The 19767-nt window shown below is 41.1% G+C and overlaps 1 protein-coding gene across 10 annotated transcripts in view; it reads right to left on the bottom strand.

Moving 5' to 3' along the window:
- MAST2 (microtubule associated serine/threonine kinase 2) overlaps window positions 1–19767 on the bottom strand; it is a 187856-nt gene that overhangs the window by 87712 nt on the left and 80377 nt on the right. For 6 of the 10 annotated variants that reach the window (XM_071436627.1, XM_071436628.1, XM_071436630.1 and 3 more), the window contains 2 exons: window positions 18576–18607; window positions 9840–10046 (listed from right to left, as the gene is read on the bottom strand). In XM_071436627.1, the coding sequence (XP_071292728.1) occupies window positions 9840–10046; window positions 18576–18607 (239 nt within the window). Of the gene's footprint in view, window positions 1–9839; window positions 10047–10860; window positions 10888–18575; window positions 18608–19767 lie in introns of those variants that run through there. The other 4 variants (XM_071436633.1, XM_071436634.1, XM_071436639.1 and 1 more) reach the window with 2 other exon arrangements.

Raw genomic sequence — 19767 nt, 5'->3', positions numbered from 1 at the left:
TAAATAAGTTACTGGATCTTGCATTCTTTCCCTAGCCCAGCCTTCTTCATGTGTGATTCAAATGTCAGTTGTCCAATTTAATCAAATGTAACCTCCATATGTGATTCAAATGCCATAAAAATTGAGAAATGTTATTTGAAAAACAACAATACTGAATATCAGATCTGAAAATGTCACTTCCTGTTTACACAGAAGTCTTCTAACGCTTTATCCAAAATGTAGTTAAGGACATTCAGTAGCACTTGTAAAAAACACAGCATCACAGAGTGCTGCTGTAGCCCAAACATCTTCCTCCAAAGGTTCTTCCTCCTCTTCACCAGCCAAAATTTATCCAAAGGAAAAATACAGACTGAGCCTCCTCTTGCCACCATAGCATTTCCTCATCTTTGTCATGTATTATTTATCCCAAAGCACTTAAAACTTCCTTTTTAACCTGCAATACAGTCTTAATGAATTCACTGTGCAACTGGATTTGCAGACAGGAAGACAATCTCTTCTCCTGCCACTGCAGCCTGCAGCAGCCTCTCCATGATGAAGTACAGCACTTCAGCTCTTTGCAGTTTTTCCACCTCTGACTCCCTGTACTTGAGTAACACCACCAGGCTACTGCTAATTCCTGTAACATGAGGTTTGTACATATCCCAAAGAGCTGTAACACACAGTCCTTGACAGACAGCATCCATAACCACTCCAACAAAACTATGTCAGCAAAGCAGATTTGAAAAAGCAGGTGTTATCCTCCCCCCCATTTAACAGAGAAGCTACAGTGCAGAGCCGAAAGGAGAAATTGGGGTAAGAGCAGCAGCAAAAGTGGCTGGCAGACTTTGTGTCTTCATAGGGAGTGAGGACTGAAGAAGAAAGGATGGCTAAAACTAAACCAAGACAACAGGCAAGTCATTAAGGTAAAATGAACAAAGCAAACAACAAAGGGAGGGAACTGAGCTGTATTTCAGTGAGTGAATTAGAGGGCTTTGAGTTACTCAGCTCTCAATTACCAGCTCACAAAAGCAAAAAGGGTTCCCCTCATCTGTGCAGGACCACAGACCCCCAGCACATCCCAGGGCAGCAGCCCGTGCCAAGGATCACCATGGTGCCCCCAGGCTCAGGGCACACGTGGTGAGCAGCGAGCAGGGAGAGCTGTCACCTGTTTCACAATGTATTACCCTGAAGACCAAATCAAGCCTGAACTCCAAAACAAGCCCTGGCATCTGATTTGTTTCTCAGTCTAATTCAGGTTGTTTGCTCCAACCCAAATCTCCAGTGCAGGACCTTCCACTCTACAGCTCGTTTCCTCTTTCCCTGGTTAACACACTTAGGCTCAGCTGAAATGTTAAGGATATTGTAAAGCCCTTGCATTTACCATGGTTTTTCTGAGACAAAAAGCTTATTTTGTAGGATGTTGGCTAAGAAGAGTTATTCTGGGAGCAAGGGGAATGCTAATGTAATGAACAGACGAAGAGGATGAATTTTACATTTTCAAGCATAAATTCTTAATGAAGTTAGAGCATGGGATAAGAATAGACTTTACAAAATAAGCATGGTACAAAAGAGACATGAGAAATCAAAACCATGCTTGGGAAACATCAGGGGTGCTAGTAGACACACACACACACAAAAAAAAAGGAGAAAAAGTTAATCTAGTTTTAAGGGCAGAATTACATCCTTATTTGGACATGCATTTTTAAGATAAATTGGCCCCTATTTTAGCCATTCCTCTGGAATATTATGAATCTTCACAGCAAAAGCTTAGCTTTTAGTCTTAAAGTCTGGGAAAACTGTGATAAGGTATCATCAACTGTTAGACAAACAAACTACTCCAGGTTGTGAGCCTCAGAAAAATATATTACATGCAAACAGATCCAACATAAGAACAAGCCTGGACCACAGATTTCTAAATAACTACAACTCTAAATAACAATACAGTTCTAAATAACTATACAACTCTATCAACTGTTCTACTGTAATTCTGAGAAACCCACAAAGGTGGTTCATTACAAAACGAAGGTTTCCTAAAATATACATATTATTTAGAAGGTCTTGAATGAAGACATTTATTTTATATATGACTTTGATGTGTCTACCTATATATAAGTGGAGACATAAGTGTTAGAACACAGAAGCAGATTTAATAAATTAAGATAAATTGACTCAAACTGAATTCTCAGCTTTGAAATAAAGTACAGAATGGACAGATATGGAACTCGTAATGATTTCTGCAGTCTCCAGAGAAACATTCATAAATACTAAACCCAAAATTTATCCATTTGCAATGCTGTATCTTACTACACTCTACTGTAACATTAAAAATGGCACAAATAAATCTAAATAATACAGCTAGAAACAAAAATATATAACAAAATTGCTTGGTTTTTAAATAAATTACTTTCATAACCCACCTCACCAATGACCTTTTAAGCCATCTCAGATATAAAGCAAAAGAGAAAGTGTTAATAAATAGGAATATCCATCTTGTATTCACTTTCTTTTCTTTTCTTTCACATTTTTATTAGGAGATGTAGCATTATTCAGATTTTATAGATTAAGGAAAGGAAAAAAATATTAAGATTTAAGCACAAATGTATACAATATTAAAAAATATTTTTTAAGAAAACTGTTTTCTGTGCTACGTACTAAAATGCAGCTGGTAAGAAAAGCAAATCCTATTTCCAGCTGGCCACAGCGCTCAGTACCCCACACAGGCTCCTAAGCAAACACATCAGCGGGCAGAGCACAGGTGAGGTGCGCACGCCAAGCCCTCCCAGCAGGGCCAGCACAGCTCCAAAGGCAGGGCACTCACAAGAGCACGACGTAGAGCAGCGAGTGCGGTGTCCTGCGGCCCAGCCTGCAGCTGTCCTTGCTGGGGACGCGGAGGGGGAGGCTGCAGAAGCGGCAGGTCCCGGCTCTGGGACCCGTCCCGGCCCCGGGATCCATCCCGGCAGCGGCCGAGGCTGCGCGCTCAGCCGTGGGGCGCAGGCCGGGACACGTCCCCACGGCCTCTCCTCCATGCCAAAGACAAGCGCAGCTCCAATCGACTGCATTTGGCTCAAAGGAACTGCAAGTTCCCTGCGAGGGCACTGCAGACACTCGTGGCTTTAAAGGAACGCTTCTGGTCAATATTTGTGCCTTGATTCGCTCGGGAAATTGGGCGTTTCATGGTTCTGGAATCTTCCAGTCTCTCAGAAGCAGAATGGGCAAGCAGTTGCATTAAATGAAGTGTGGAAGAAAGCTAGTAGGGACCTTTTGTCTTTCAGTGGAAAATTTTGCCCTAAAAATTTGCTGAGAATTATCACTTGACCTGTTCTGCTATTTTAAATTTCTCCTTTGCTCACAAATACAAGTGAGACTCTCAGGAACAAAACAAAATTTTAATAAAGAGTACAAAAAATAATATTCACCTTCTCAGGCAAGCTATAACCCAAACATACATTATCACTTCTACTTGTGCAGCATGTCTTTGACGAGAATCAAAAGAATTAGTTCCAAAAGCAGCTTTTTTAGTGTTTATATAATAAATGCCCATCTCAGCCCAGAGATGTGACAATGCAATTCTAAGCGCAGCAAGTCTTTCCCAGACGGCTGGATCAATAACATCCCTGCTCTAAAGACCTAAAGGTCTGAAGAAAGGAAAGGACAGGGAGAACAGGAAGGAAACAAAAGCACACAGAGCTCTTTCACCACAGCAAAGATTACAGTTTGAAGATTTTATTTTAGAACATTAATAATTCATAATGACAGTGTAATGTAAACTAGGTTAGAAGATTATGCTCTCAAGTACCACACAAGGGATTGAATGACAGAATAATAACAAGTAGCCAAAGTAGCAAAATTTCAGGAGATAAATGAGGGGAAGAGAGAACTTAGAGCACTAAAAGAAGCATATTTGAGATGAATGAACAAAAACAGGAATAGAGAGATACTGGAAAAAAAGGGGAGCACAGATGCAGCCTGTAGAAAAGAGAGCATGAGTGGGTCCATTTACAGCAGAAGCAGCTCTGCAGGCTCTCTGGCATGGTAGTTATGAATATTCAAACAAGAGCATAAATTTGAGACAAAAGTTCACCATAGCTCAGTATAAGGAAACATAGCTGAAATGGGATGCCATTCCAAAAACTGGTGAAAAGTTACCCTGAGATTCTCTTTCCTTCTTTACATACTAAACCATCCTTAAGCTTTCAGGTTAATGTTGATCTACTAAATGGTTTATCTAACTAAATAAAATCTGTAACAGATGTCTTCAAAAAGCAATTTTTTAAAGAAACACATTGGAAAGGAACTTTCTGCTCATGGGCAGGAACAGTCCTGGGCTGACACACACAGCTCTGTAAAATAACCTCTGATTCCCCCCAGCTCCAGGCCACGAAGGTGACACCAACTACTCACTGTTAGGACATCTCTACTATCAGTGCTTCAGCACAGGACATTAACAGGCCTCTTTGCACATTCACTGATTTTCCAAATTAAAACTAAAAATAGCACCTGGTTGCCTCATAGTCCAATTAAAAACAAATCTTGGAAAATGCATGGCACTGTCTATCAACAACAATAAACACATGACTGTCGGGTTAAGAATTTTATTTCTTTCTCAGAACTATTCCCTTGCCAGGAATCTTTCAGTGCTCTGGTTGTTTCTGTATCTGTATTCAAGATCAAAAAGTCTTTGAAGGAGAGACTACTTGGAAGGAGCACACCACTGTCGTTTGAGGAACTCTCTGTTATTTGAGGATAAGGACAGAAAAAGAAAGGCTTCAGTATTTACTACAGTCTCTTAAGAACCTTCTGAGCTCTTCGTTCCTCCCTAGAAGTTGCTGACTTATCCCAACCATCCCAAACTCTGAACAGTGCAGGGGTAGTAAATGAGTCAGCTCATACACAGGTGCACCAGCAGATCACAGCCTTCAAACATGATTATATAGAAAAAGCAGTTATGAACCATAACCTTGTACGGTTTATAGGTGAAATGGCCAACAAACAGTAAAGCTCTCCAACTCCTAAAGTCACAAGTACAAGCTCCCCTCTGGGAGCCTCCAATTTCCCAGGTCAAACCACCAGGTTGTGATTTACGATTGGTCCCATGGAGGGCAGCCAAATGGTGAGCCTGGAAGGAGACAAGAATTCACACCTCGGGCTCCAAACCCCAGGGTTTAACTCTTCTGCTACTGCAGCTCCAGGCAGGATGCAGGGATTTTTGCATTTACATAATGCCTTCACATGAAAAAATTATACCATGCAGGCCACCATGCCTCAATATTGCCAACCATATTAAACAAACAGTTTCCTGTCAGCCCAAGACACACAAGAAGTTATCTGAGCCTGTCACATTTCAAGTATCAACAGTGTGTCCCTCCCATGTAGTTTCTTAGATGGGAAAAATGATTCCCAAGAATAATAACCAGTACAAAGGAAAAGGAATAAGGAGAAAAATTTCCATTAAAAAAGAAATTAAATCTGGGAAACTCATACATTCAATGTGAGATGTAGATTAGAATTCAGTTGCCAAAAGCTTACCTACTCAAAATTCATCATTTCACATTATGCATAATGATATATCCACAAAGTTGTTCTGTTTCTCATTATTCTTGAATTGCTGCTCTACACTGTTTCCAAAAGTGACATTATGCCATCTTGCAGTCAACTCTGACCAATTATTTAGCACATTTGAGAAAGCAGAACCTGTACCAAATCAAGCACTAAACCAGGAGGATAACACTTACTGTAAAACCAGAACAATTTCCAAATGTCATTCAAACTGAGCATAGGCCTCTTCATTAATCCTACTGCATTTGTCAAATAGGAAATTCTAACTAAAAAAAATAAATTTAAAACCTGTATAATATCAAGTGACTTTACACTAAGCAAAATTTAGGCAAAGATAGGAAACCATCAACAACTTTTGATAAGCCTTGAGGTATTTTAAAATAAGAACAAAGAAACTTATCAAGTCTGAATTCTGAAATGTTTTTGATCTTCCTTAAAAATAAGGAACTTCTGTTTACAGCTACGGCCCTGATGTAAAATATATGCAGTCTTCAAAATCCAAACTTCAGGTGATCTGGGGATGTGTGTGCCAAGGATACATCCTTGTGCTATGGGAGGGATTTCTGCACCTGCCTGAAGCAGCAGGGCTGGAGTTACAAGGCTCTCATCGAGACACACCAGCAATCCTCACACACAAGATAAAGAGCCATGGTCTAACAGGAGATCCATTCCAAGAAGGTGGTTATCCCCATCCCCACCCTTTGGGAAGGGTTTTCTGACCAGCACCCTGCAAACCTGGAAAGCCCACTGGATTCACTGCAATGGAGCAGACTTGCCCAGGACACTGCCCACCCAACCTCACTCATACACCCAAACAAGCCCTAGCTCTAAATATAGGTCTCCCCTCATCCACTGCAACAGCTTGTACAAAAAAGGCTTTAAGTAAAGGCAGGCAGCCCTCCAGGACATTTGCTGAATGCCTATGTATAATATATTCTTGTTACTTACCACAGTTATTGATGAAAGGCTTGTTTCCTAGAATAGCCTTTTTATGTAAATAAATTAATATATTCTTAAATTATATCACAGATGTCCATAAAATCCTAATTATATAAAACTCATAACATTGTAATTACACACTGATCAAGTAATTATGTAGTGTGCTTAAAGACTATTTTGGAGCAACATTAGGTTTTCCATTTTGTTTTACTTAAATAAGACAGCAAGGGTCTGGTCACCATCACATCCACAAATGGTGACCAGATTTTGTACAGGCTAGGAAAAAATTCTATTAAACTATTCTGAAAAGCTATAAAAAAATTAATAGCTATTTCCAATAGACTTCATTAAAGCTAGAATTTCCAAGGGAAAACATTCCTATAAAAATAACCTCCACCATACATCCCTATAAGAACATGTTCCACAACTGGCATGAATTCATGAAATTGAAATAGCACGAGAAAATGCCCCTGGAACGATCCAGCTGAAGCCAACTCTTCCCTTGGTTTGTTAGGAAATTGAAGCAAATTTCCACTGAGACTTCACCTCAGCTGCAGCACTCAGAGATGCCAGAAAAACAGCACCTGGACACTTTCATCCTTTTTACCACAAATAAATTAAAATGTTTCCAGAATTACTGAAAATGTCTTATATCTTACTGAGGGTGTTACACAGAATGTAACATTTTCTGGAATGGGGGTAATTGCACTCTCCTTTAATCTCACGGTTCATCACTTCCAACTTAGAACAATCAATTCATGACATCTCTTAAGCAACCTGAGAGCAAAAAATGCTGTAAATTCATATTTTGATTAAATTAAAGGACAAATATGGGTGCACAAAGATTTGCCAGCTCATAAAGAGGACCAGCTGTGAAACATGGCCTCATTTTCTTCTTCAGTAATTTGACTTTCCTGTTACCCCCAGAAGAGTGCAAGCCAGATCCCAAAGACAAAAGTCAGAACTTGTTTCATTCTGGACATAATTCTCTTTTCTTCCTAAAGATGCATGACCTTAATTCCAGCCCAAATTTCCAGCAACTATAGCAGTCTTATTCCACCTGTTATCAATTTGGTTTTATTGTCATCAGACCATATTTCCTTTTACTCTTTTGCAAGGTTTACATTATTTTCATTTGTTCAAAGGTTATGTATAAAATATTTTCAATCTTAATTAGATTAATTCTTTCAGAAGCCATGAACTTCCATGCCATCTGTCTTGACATCAGATGCACCAACAGTTGTTCATCTGTCAACATAAAATTATCAATGGCACCACGAAATATAAGGAAGAAGGGGAAATCTGTGCAGATTCTTGCAAATGCAATATACCAAAGGTAAAAAGTGAGGAAGATTTAAAGTGAAGGCACAGGTTTTTCTTGTTACATTTTCCAGCAGTTCCCTGCATAGCCATGGAAATGAATCACTGCCTGGCTAACCTGAGGTGCTAAGCTGAGCAGATCAATGACAGTGGGAACTTGCCAAGGTGAACCTTTGCTCTAAGCAAGCAGGAATGGCTATCACTGGCACTGTAACCAAGTAAACAAAACTACAACAAAGATAGACAGGATACAACAGGATCAAGACCTGCACAGGTGAAAGCAACAACGACAAAAATAAAAACTTATTATAGTCGACCTAAGCTCTCACACAGAACCATGTATCTGTGAATCATCAACCATTCAGTATTTAAAGAGCAGATGGCTGGAAGGTCCCCATATGTGAAAAACATTATTATCAAGGAGTCCATAGTAACAGTGGAATAAAGCTTGCTATTAAGACTTTTATATGAACTGTTCTTAAAGAGTAAATTATTCACTGACCCATGTCAGAACTCTGAAAATTGAAGGTTTCTCAGAAGAAGAAAAAGCAGTAAGTACCAAAAAGGTTTTTGAAAATAATCAATAAGCATCAGATCTCATCCCCAAAAAGAACAGTTCTCAGCTGACTTTAACAATAATCTAATCTTGATATTTAATTGCCACTTACCAGTCTGTTAATTAGCCCCAAGGCTAAACAGCATTTAATCGAGTTTAATCACCCTTGTTTAAAGGAACATTACCCAATACCAGCCTTTAAATAATAAAAATTCATTAAAAATTAGATTGATGGCCATGACACTGAAATGTTAGGAGACTGTTCTGTAGTTGCTGCCCTTCACTTCCCCCAAGTGCTGCCAAAGTGAGCACCTTATTAAGAATTGTCACCAAGTGCTGCCCAACGTGCAGGGAAAGCAGCAGACGCTGGGCAAGCCTCTCCCTATGGCCATGCACAGTGAGGACAGACACATGCAACGTCCCTTTCCTCTGCTGACAACCTGATTTCCACTCAACAGAAGTCGTATACATTACTCTGCAGTAGAGGGGCAGAAGCCTAAAATAGTTCAACTTCACATTTTCTAGTTAGTCCTACCAGAGCTGGCCAGCAAGACCAACCTCCCTCTGAAATAACATCTAGATCCAGGGGCTATTGCATTACCACCTGATGAGTAACTGAAATTTGACCAGCCACATCCACCCTGCAGCATGTGAACTTCAAAACCAGCCCTCTGGTGCTGCTTTGGCTCAAGTTTTAAGTAGGTACCACTGAGCTCCAGTTTCATAACCGCACATGCAAAGATCTCCAGCGTGTGAGCCTTTGCCTGGGACTGTCCCCCTGAGAGCTGGTGACATTTCCCCTGAGTGAAGAAGCTGAAGGTTTCCACTGGGGTGGCTGATGGCTGTGCTTGTCCCAATCCTGAAGGGAAAATATATCAGTTGAGCTGTTAAGTGCCTAATATAAACTGAGCTGGTTTGGGCTATTTTTGCTTTAGAAACTCTTGTAGCCTCCACTCAAGCCTGCTAACGGGCTTGATTCTACTCCTTATCCTTTGTTTACCCTGTGTTTGGAGACTTCAGCCTGCCAGCCTCTGTAAGAAAGCAGAGTGGATTTCCAGGGAATAGAAGAGGGTGCAGTATTTAGCACAGACCCATTACTTAGACAGCGGTTTTTAAGGACCCCACTTTAGGCTGCTTTGCTTTTAAATTGGTTTTCCTGACACCAGACATGCCTGTGAGGGCTCCTCTGCTGCACAGGACAAGGTGCACAAGGTACCACCAGGAACAGGCATGCACACACCACCAGACAGGTTTCCATTCCTAAATCCAATTTATCTTTTTCCCTACATAGGGCCTACATGCAAACTACAAAAACTTTGTCCCAAAACGCAACATCAACTTGAATACTAAAAGGCTGGAAGTAAGCTGTGAGTAGGAAGCTGTTTCCTTCTGTTAGGTGTTATTCTCTTGAACTGTAAAGCTGTTAAGTTCATAGATGGTTATGCCAACACCAAACTGTTAAAAATTCCTAATTGATACCTCTCCTTACCTCCACTGAAAAGGATGGCTGTAGCACGGACTAGATGGATTGCTCTGGGCTTGTGAGTTCAGGTAAAATACTAGAGGAGAAGTGACAAGTGCACAGTCAGCACTAAATGGGAATTTAAGATGCTGCAGACCTGGAGCAGATGTAGGAGAGAACATGTGCTGATGAACATCATTTCCTCGGCAGTGGGAGAACAAAGGAGAGGAGATTCTGACAAGGTACCACAGTAGAAAAAAAAAATCAGGGTCAATATTACATCTTCTGTTTCAATAAAGAAAAAAGATAATTTCAAAATACAAGTTATATCTTCTAAACAAATGCAATAAACTAAGTGGTCAAAAGTAATTTTTTTCCATTATCATCCAAACCAAAATGTATTTTTCAGTCAATTTAATAACTATTCAATGTTATTTTTCCACTACAAAAATCCTCCAATCTGGAATTATCCAAATACGTTCTTGCAGTGATTTCCAGGCTTTCTGGAATACACAGTATTGTCAATCTCTAATATAAAGTGCTTAATTGAGAAAAATGAACAAATTATTAATGGCACCATCAGCAAACAGAGACCATTTCTATCACTGCCTTCACAATTTGGGAGCCACGGTTCCATGCCACAGCTGCGGCAATAACCAAAACACACAACTGTGAAAATATGAATGACACAAACCATTAACTAGAAAACAACATTTAGCAGTGGCAGTTGTTTTAGAGCAACAACTAATTAAGCCTGAAAGCAGCACTGCAAAATGGCTTTATTCTAATTTTAGCAGTGGGGAAACTGAGGCATGAAGAGGTTTAGTGACATGTCCACAGCACATCCACGGTAGCATCAGGATTGCAGCTGAGGGTGCTGGTGCCCAGCTCTGTGCTCAGCTCTGTGAACTATCCTGCTTTTGCAGGCTCAGCAGCCAAGGCACATTTGTATTCACACAGGGCACAGAAAAGGTCTCAAAGTAGCTGCTTTTCAAAAAGCTGCAAACAGACTTGTACATAAACACAGAGCAGAGATTCTAACACCTACTTTAGTGAACTATACACGATGAGATGTCCTTCACTAGAAATAAAGTAAAAGTTAACTTACAATTATTGGTATTACACAGTGTGCTTATGTGTTAGAATACAAATTAGTGCCAGTGTATTTATACCTATTTTGATTTTTGACTGAGGGCTGAAAACAGTTTCTATTTACCATATTTAAACACAACAGTGAGCAAAATGGAAATTTGAGGCATTTCAGTTTTGTTTAGAATTCAGATATTTTACACTTAGGGTCCTGAAGTCAAGCACGTTAGTCCATGCTCCTAGCTTTAAATTTCCTGGTGAATCCAAATACTTATCAGTAATGCAACCTTTATATGCTGGAAATCCTCCCCACCAGCAATCTCTGCTTAAACAGCTGATGAGCTTTAGAGTCTGCAGACAGAAAAGGTTAAGCCTGCCTCTTACCCTGCTCCTCCCTCCACTGACTACACCATAGATTCTTTTCACCTCCTCTACTTAAGAGCACAGTATTAAACGTACAATTTCCTTAATTTTACCTAATAGAAATAATAAATATAATTATGATCATAAATGGCAGTTTCCATTAGTAGATTTCAAAGCACTTATAAAGGAAAAGCATTTAAAAAGGAAATGCTTGTTAAAATTCCATTTGTAGAAATACATGTGGCAATGTGAAAATGTAGCTAAGACTTCTTGCTTCAAATCTAGAAGTTTTCAAAAGCATTCGTAATTCTAGAAGACAACAAAGGTAACAAAGGTTTCTGAAAATTTTAGCACTGTGACAGCTTTCTGACAGATTATTAAAAGTGCTTTTTAAATCTGAAGAATGATCAAACTAGAAAGACAGAGTTACAAACATTTAGTCTGACTACACTAATGCTTGGGACAAAATTTAACCCCAATATATCCCAGTTAAAAACATTGAAACATTGCTTTTTTTGGCTATACTTCATGGTCAATACTCCACAACAGTAAAATGCTACAGCTTCTAAAATGAAATTCCATGTACAGCCAAATAAGCACGACAGATAAAGAAAGTTCTAACAAATCAAAGCAATGTCTATTGGCCACAGAAAATTCTGGCCGGTTTTTCCTCTTCATAGCTTCCATTTGAAATGATTAAGTGCAATTTCTTTTTCACAACAGTCCTTACTGGATCCGCAGAGATGGGGCTCCGAGCCTCTGTTTCCTCCGCTTCATCATTGTGCTGATACACTGATATGCCTCTTCCCAGCGTAAGAGGCTTAGGGCTGGGGAGGAGAGGCCACTGTTATCACTCCAACGCAGAGCACAGAACAATCAGTGCAATTCCGAGCTCTTCATACACCCCCCGTGTCACAGACACCTCGGGAGTTCAGTAATGGTCCAGATTAATCACACAGCTCATGTCAAAAACCTAATTCTTTATAAAAAAAATAATAAATATTCAGATTAAAAAAATCTTCTGCGAGGCTATTGCCAGCATCCGGCGAAAGGAAGCGGAGCCCAGCAGAAGGAAAGGAAGGAGCCCAGGGCACAGAGGGGCCATCTGACCTGTCACAGCGCCAGCAGCGCGGTCCTGCCGCGCTCCGGCCGAGCCGCCGCACATCACCCGACTGATTCACCAACCCCGGGGCTGCCAGGAGCAGGGCAGCTTTCCCAGCAAACCCAGGGAGAGGCACGGCACAGTGCAAGGATCCTGGCAGGGGTCTCGGAGCAGCCCGGACAGCCGCAGGGCGATGGGGCAGAGCAGCGCTCGCACCCGATGCCCGGCAGAGCCCGCAGCGGGCGCGGGAGCAGCTGCGCCCGGCCGGCGGGACACGCGAACCAGCCCCGGTCCGAAATCAATCCCTGAACTACAGCAGCTTCAAACAGCCTCCCGAAACCCCCAAGCTGTGCCCCACACAGAGACTTTATGGATTCCAGCACCGAGAACAGGGCAGCAGCGCTCGCAGCAGCCCGGGGAGCGCAGGGGAGGAAGGGGAACCACCTTCACCAGGAAGAAATGTTCCCTTTACACTTCTGCTCGCAAACAGCTCAAAATCAACTCTGTGCTATTAACAAAACTGCCCCCAAATGATGTCCAACATTTCTTTAAATGTGTATTCGTAAGAATGTTACTTTCCTCAAAAAAGTTTCCATAGATATATGTTTGATAGGTTTTAGAGTGCTAAAGGCTGTATTTAGGCTGCCATTCACAAATACTCATCAACCAAGTCAAATTCCAGGTGCCAACTCTGATCTTCAGACCTTCCCAGGATTCTGATCGCAGCCCCACACGACAAAATCGCAATCTCTCAATGGTTAGGAAAACAGAGTGCCAGGCTGAGGAGGAAGGGCCAGGGTGGCTGCTCCTTACACAGCCAAAGCCCCTGCCCCCACACTGTGCCTCTGGAGTCAGATAGCGCAGCAAGCAACAGAAAGTACAAATTTGGTATGCTACAAATAATTCTATTGTACTTATTAAATGAGAGCCTGGATTAAGTAGTGGAAACTTGACAATAAAAACTGCACAAAACACTTTTTCCACTTTTAAATCCTTGATGAAAACCTCCATAAATTCTTTGTCTCTGAGATTACAGTCTATACATAATACTAAAATACTCCTGATTTGCCAAATCACTTCTTTTAAAGAAACAATGCTTTCAAATAATTTTTAAAATCTAATACAGGAATAGCAGCAGTGCTGTGGAGCTCCACAAGAATAATTCAGCATGTTCCACCTCCAGAACCAGCCCCATGGATCAGCTTAAGAGCAGCAGGTTATTTTTGACCTACTGCTTGTGAGCTGCTTCTACGTGCTCAGAGAAGGATGGGGTGGTCAGAAGAGTGCACCTCTTTCTCTCCCCATCTATATAAAACACCACAAGCAGAATGCACTGACTGCAGGCATTATTTCTTACTTTATTTCCACATCCAAATCAGAACAGAGTGCAAAAGCAGCAAAATCCCCTACTCCTTTTCAGAACCATTTTTCATCCACTTCCTGCACTTTGGCTTTCCCACTCCTGGGACAGTGGCACTCGCTCCTGGCAGGGAAACGGCATCGATCCATCACCAGCAGAAACACTCACCCGCCAAGAGGAGCAGAAACTGAATTATATACTCCATTTCTCTGCAGACACAGAGCAAATTCCCACAGCACCTGAGCATGGCAGCACGAAGACGTAAACCACTAAAAGCCAGAAATTTTCTTTCCTGCCATCAAACTTCTTATTGTTTCCAAGGTCTAAACATTCAAAAAAAAAAATACAAGCAGTTCAGCACATCTCCCCAAAGAAATTCCTTGGTGTGTTTGTGTGTTATTTTACTGTCAAGAAGCTGGGGGCAAGTTTAACAAATTATGATGAAGACTTGTTTAATGAAACCCCCTCAGAAATGTCTAGGGCAGCAAAAACTAAGAATCTTCAGAGGTTTAAAGTAAAATGGTAATGCAGAGAAGGAGGGAGAGAATGAGAGAAAACAAGTCCCACAGGGGTCATAAGCTGCCTTAAAAAGTGATTAGAAGGAATAAAGACCACCATAAAAGGCAAGCACACGTCTTCAACAAACACTTTTATGTTGCTTACCATATTTCAGAGATAGACATAAAAACTTCAGGTAAATACTACTCTTTACCAGCACCAATCACCATCAAAACAACAATGTGTAATATTTGGTTCATATAAATGTGTATTTTTACTGGATATATTCTGGACTAAAACTATTTTTTCACGTTTCTTATGCCTCCAGTTTCTTTTTCCATTTGTATACAGCCTTTTAAAGTATATTTGATACAGATGGTTGATAGCAGGAAATAATTAACAAAAAAAAACCAGCTGAAGTTAGAAACTGGTTTAGCAAATTTAGTTTGCTGAGGAAATTACTCTTTTCAAATTTGGATATAATATGGGAAAGCTGTGTTTTCTTTTTAGAAAATTTTACATTTAGCACAAAAATTACAGCAACCCACACCACGAACCCTGCCTTAGAAACCATGAGGATTTAAAATACAAACCCACATTTTTCATTAAAAAGCCTGAACAGCTCAATAAAGTTCATGCTATAAAGAACTGAATTTTTTAATTAATTTATTATTATTGGGGTACTGAACAAGAAATGAGATGGCTCAAGGGCAGCCCCAACTGGATTTAGTGACTACTGCTCAGCCAAGGAGACAAGCAGGAGCAATAGTGAGCTCCAGGCTGGTGCTGGGCATCCTGCAGCCAGGAGGAAATGCAGTTTGCAGCCTGATCCTCTGGGTGCTGAACTGCTCTCAGACACATGAGCACACAGAGGTGCTTCACCATGGGATGCTCCTGCTGCAAAGTCCCCACCTTTGTCCCTTCAAGTCTGAAACATCTCTGCTGTGATTCACGTGCAGGTGCACATCAAAACCATGTGAAAGCTGCAGCCAACAATACAAAACCCAATCTCTACAGAGAACAGAACAGGATAATGGCTGAAAATAATTAAACCACTTTGACTAATAGGCTGGAGATCAAAGTTTGAGTCTATCACTCCACATCCACTATTTGAAACTAAAGAAAATATTCATGAATGGTAATTATTTCTTTTGTGAACAAAGCATGGGGAAAAACATAACCAATACATTTATATGCATAATTCATTAAAGGAAAACTTTGAACTCTGATTATTGAACCACACCAGAGACAAAGTATAACTACTTATTCCTGTTCTCTAACTATTCAGTCTCTTAGCAGCCTACAACTCAGCTGAATATCATCTCCTTTAGTGCATTAAACATAACCCCCCATAGAAACACAAACACTTTAAGCACATTAACAACAAAATGGTATCTAAATTATCAGGCATTTCTCTTAATGCCACCCTGCATACAATTCCCCCATCTGTTTTACATGTCTGCTCACTGTGTGCTGATTATTTCAAACTCAGGATTGCAAGACACCCAAGTGCAAAGCCATCCTCTACAGTGTGCCTGTGTTTCCTTCTGCTAATATGGAAACAGTCATCAACACTCATCAACAGACTTCACAGGCTCCATCCCACCATTCCTTCTCTTCAGCTCCCACCCAAGAGTTTCTTTAGGTGACAAAAGTTCTCATGTTCTCCTGACAAAAACAGTGAGACATATAACTCCACTCCTTTTCCTTAGCACAAATAAGCACAGCAGCTCTTGTTGTCCCTGCTTATAATCAGTTCCTGCAATAAAACAGAGATTACTCATACTGACTCAGGAAATATGAAATATTGAGGGTCACATAAAGAAAAAGAAGCATTTTCAGGAACAGCTCATCCTTTTTCATTCAGCAATGACAACTACCCAAGCTGATCCACAGGCTAAAACCTTTGTAACTCAACAATCCAGCAAAGCAATCACCAAACCAGTCAGCAGTAGCAGATTTTTTACAGAAGTGCACCCCAACCTCCAGACTAGCACACAAAAAAATGCTGAGTGGCTGATTTTTGTATATAATTCAATTGCTACTCAACTGCTACAAAGGCTGGAGTTTGTGAAGAAAATTCATGCACCTCTTGAGAGTTTCTGGCTCCAAGCCAGGTACTTCATCCTCCTGTCCATTCCTGCTTCTGCTTCTATCAGTGATCAAAAGTCAGTGACTGACAGTCAATGAATCAGGACATGGCTACACCCATACCTATCCCTGCTCATCAGCCACAGCACAACAGCAGCTTTTCAGAATAAATTTTATTTTCAGAATTTATTTTTGAATATGAGGTTCACAATTAAGTTGATTCCAGCAGAAAAAAAGCCTCCAGAAGAACTGAAAACTGCCTACAGTTGAAATGCCATTATTTTTGACAAAATGGTTGAACAAATTTATGCATAGTATATTTTTACCTTATATTACATGCATATATATATGCATATAATTATATACATGCATATTTACCTTATATACATGCATATAATTATTCCCTTGATGTAAATTTCTCTAGTTTCTAATTCAAAAACAAAGAGGATTTTTTTTTAAATCAAGTAAGCACTCTGATATTGGCATATGCAAAATCAAGCAGATCAACTCCACAAGAACCTTTTCATTGAGCCTGTACATTTCATAGAGTATCATCAACACAGGTCTATATCAGCCACAATGCACCACTGACTTCATGAACAGTTAAAACTTCTCAAACCACAAGACATCATATGGTTCTGGACTACACTTGGTACTTGACTTGATAGAGAATCTGTAATTCCAGAAACTACAATCAAATAATCAGCTAGACAACACAGACAACTAAGACATTTCAATTCTTCATAGATCTTTAGTCTCACTAATAGCTGCAACCTTGTGCTTAAAATTTATGGCCTGGATCTTCTTGACACAGGTTGCTAAATTACTTCACATAGTGACAGCTTAAAAGGCACTCACTTGTGGAAGAAAACTAAAGTGAAGTAATGAAAATTGCAGGAGTTAAGTAATACGGAAATAAAATATTCAATCATTTGGTTTAGTTACCAGTAACTAAAACATTACACATCTGAAGCACTTCATTTGTACATGTATCTCAGATAGCTCAAATGAAAATACATGACTAGTCTTGTGTCATACCCACCTCCATGCTGGCATGAGCTGGAATATCTCTGGCATCCTCAATTTCAATTCCAAAACTTTTGTGCAAAAATTACATTCAACAAAAAACTCGCTGGTAACTCACTGCTCCACTATTTGATCAAAGAACTTTCATAATCTTCAAATGATGAACACCACCTGTCTTAGAAATCTCTCAAATCTTGTTAAGCCAGCCTTTGAGCCATACTGGTTAAAAAAAAACCCAAAACCAGTCAGTGCTTCATGTTCTTTAAATAAGTCCCTGACTGGTTTATCATTGTCATATGAACTAAACAAAAAGGTCTGGTCATGCCCCACTTTTAAAAAAAGACCTTTTGATCCTCTGCATTGTTCAGCCCTGAATCACAAGCTCTACACAGCATTTTCCAAACACTGTTTCTTATACAAAGGGGATAGCTTACACTGAAAGACTGAAAATCATTTCTCATTAGAACCAGAAACCTGAGGAAGAAAGGTTATAAGCTTTTGTGAGCTTCATGTCTGTAGTCCACAAGCTTTGGGAAACAATTTTAAATCATAATGCAATAGCAGGCAGTACAAAAGCTTTCTCTTTTATATAATGCAATCAATAATGCAATTTCTTCCACCATAAATCTGTAAGCATAGCAGAAGCTAAGCTCTTATAATACCATTGAAACACCAAGTTAGTTCGCTGAAATTCTTTAAGCATCATAATGCATTAAAAAAAATTTGCTGTTTGTTTAAATTACAGTTTTAAAAGCCTACTTTTCCTGACATGCACTACATTATTGAGACACCTCCATCAGGCTGCCTGCTCCACAAACACCTGACCTGTGTGGCCCAGGAGCTGTGTGCTTAGACTTCTGTCAACAGACTGTTTGGAGAGCAGCGATCAGAGTTGTCCATATCACATAAATAATCAGCAGCTCCTCTGGAGTCCCTTCAGCCACATCAGAGTGGCAGCACTCAACACTGCAGCTACTTTGGTATCAGGAGCAGCTCAGGCTGGTAATTAGAAGAAAGCTTACACTACCACTGCTTTTCCTGCTACACTTAAGGAAATGAATAGAGGCTTCAGTCTCACAGAAATCCAAGCTAGCTCTTTCCAAGCCCACGACAGATTCTTGAAAATGTTGAACAGACAAAACAGAGCATCTGCCCATCTAAATTACTTCCACAACTGAACAGCTATATATGTTCAAAACAAACCAAGGGATGAATAAGGAATACTTATACTTACAAGCTTCCTCTTCTGGGGAGACTGAGCTCTTTCTGGAAAAAAAAAAAAAATTAAACCTTGAGTTAATTTTACTTTTTATTATATATGACTGATTTATTTATCAATAAATGACTGAGGTGGAATGAATAAAGAGCTGGCCATTTCCCAGCGCATGCTCAGTGTGGAACTGCACAGCTCTGCTGCTGCACATTCACAATGCACAGTCTGGGGTATGAAGGTTGCTCATTTTGCCTAAACAATCATTGCCTTTGGAGTTAAAAATCATAAGTACTCAACAGAGCAAACATAACTTTGAAATTCAAGCCTGAGCACAGATAAGGCAGTAATTAATTCTGTCCTACATACCTCATCAGCATCAGACCGAGCCACTTCCAGAAGTGTGGAACGTGGTGCGCCTGCAGCTGCTGCAGTATGGTCTCACACTCTCACCAAAAGGAAGAATTAATGCCATAGAGTGCATTTGGGGGGTGATTTGGGTTGGTTTTTTTTTTAAACATACACATTAGTTGTGTAATGTATTATCATAAAAAATTCGAGGCCAAACACAATTTCCACTTAGCAGCATTTTGCATTTCAGCAGCACAAGCAAAGGCAGCCGGTGGATTTTTCCGTTTTTATTGCAGACGAGAGCCCGGGGGCATCCCCAGGCGGGGGCATTGCCGGACACGGCGCATCCCTTGGCACTGCCCATCCCCGGCACTGTCCCTCCCCACGGGCACTGTCCCCAACCCGGGCACTGTCCCCACCCGGGCACTGTCCCACCCCGGCACTGTCTCACCCCACGGGCACTGTCCCACCCCATGGGCACTGTCCCACCCCACGGGCACTGTCCCCCCGCCCCGGGCACTGTCCCACCCCACGGGCACTGTCCCCACCCCGGCACTGTCCCTCCGGCACTGTCCCTCCCTGGCACTGTCCCTCCCTGGCACTGTCCCCACCCGGGCACTGTCCCCCCCTCGGCACTGTCCCCTGTCCGCAGTCCCCGGCCCCGCCCGGCTGCGGGGGCTGCGCTCCCGCCGGACACCGCCAGGTGGCAGCCGCGGCCGCCGGCCCGGCTCCCGATTCTGGGAGTTTTCTCCTTAAAACATCGGCACGGGCCGTACTCATCCCCGGCCGCTTCGCTTCGGCTGAGCCCAGCAAGCACCGGCACAGCCAATACCAGCTGGGTGTCAGGGTACTGATCAACGGGATG

The sequence above is a fragment of the Agelaius tricolor genome, unplaced genomic scaffold (genome assembly GCF_023055355.1).
Source record: "Agelaius tricolor isolate 1412-34295 unplaced genomic scaffold, bAgeTri1.0.p SCAF_11, whole genome shotgun sequence".
In the NCBI taxonomy this organism is placed as follows: Eukaryota; Metazoa; Chordata; class Aves; order Passeriformes; family Icteridae; genus Agelaius; species Agelaius tricolor.
The sequence above is the reverse complement of the archived record's forward strand: the minus strand, read 5'-3'. Positions and strand labels throughout refer to the sequence as shown.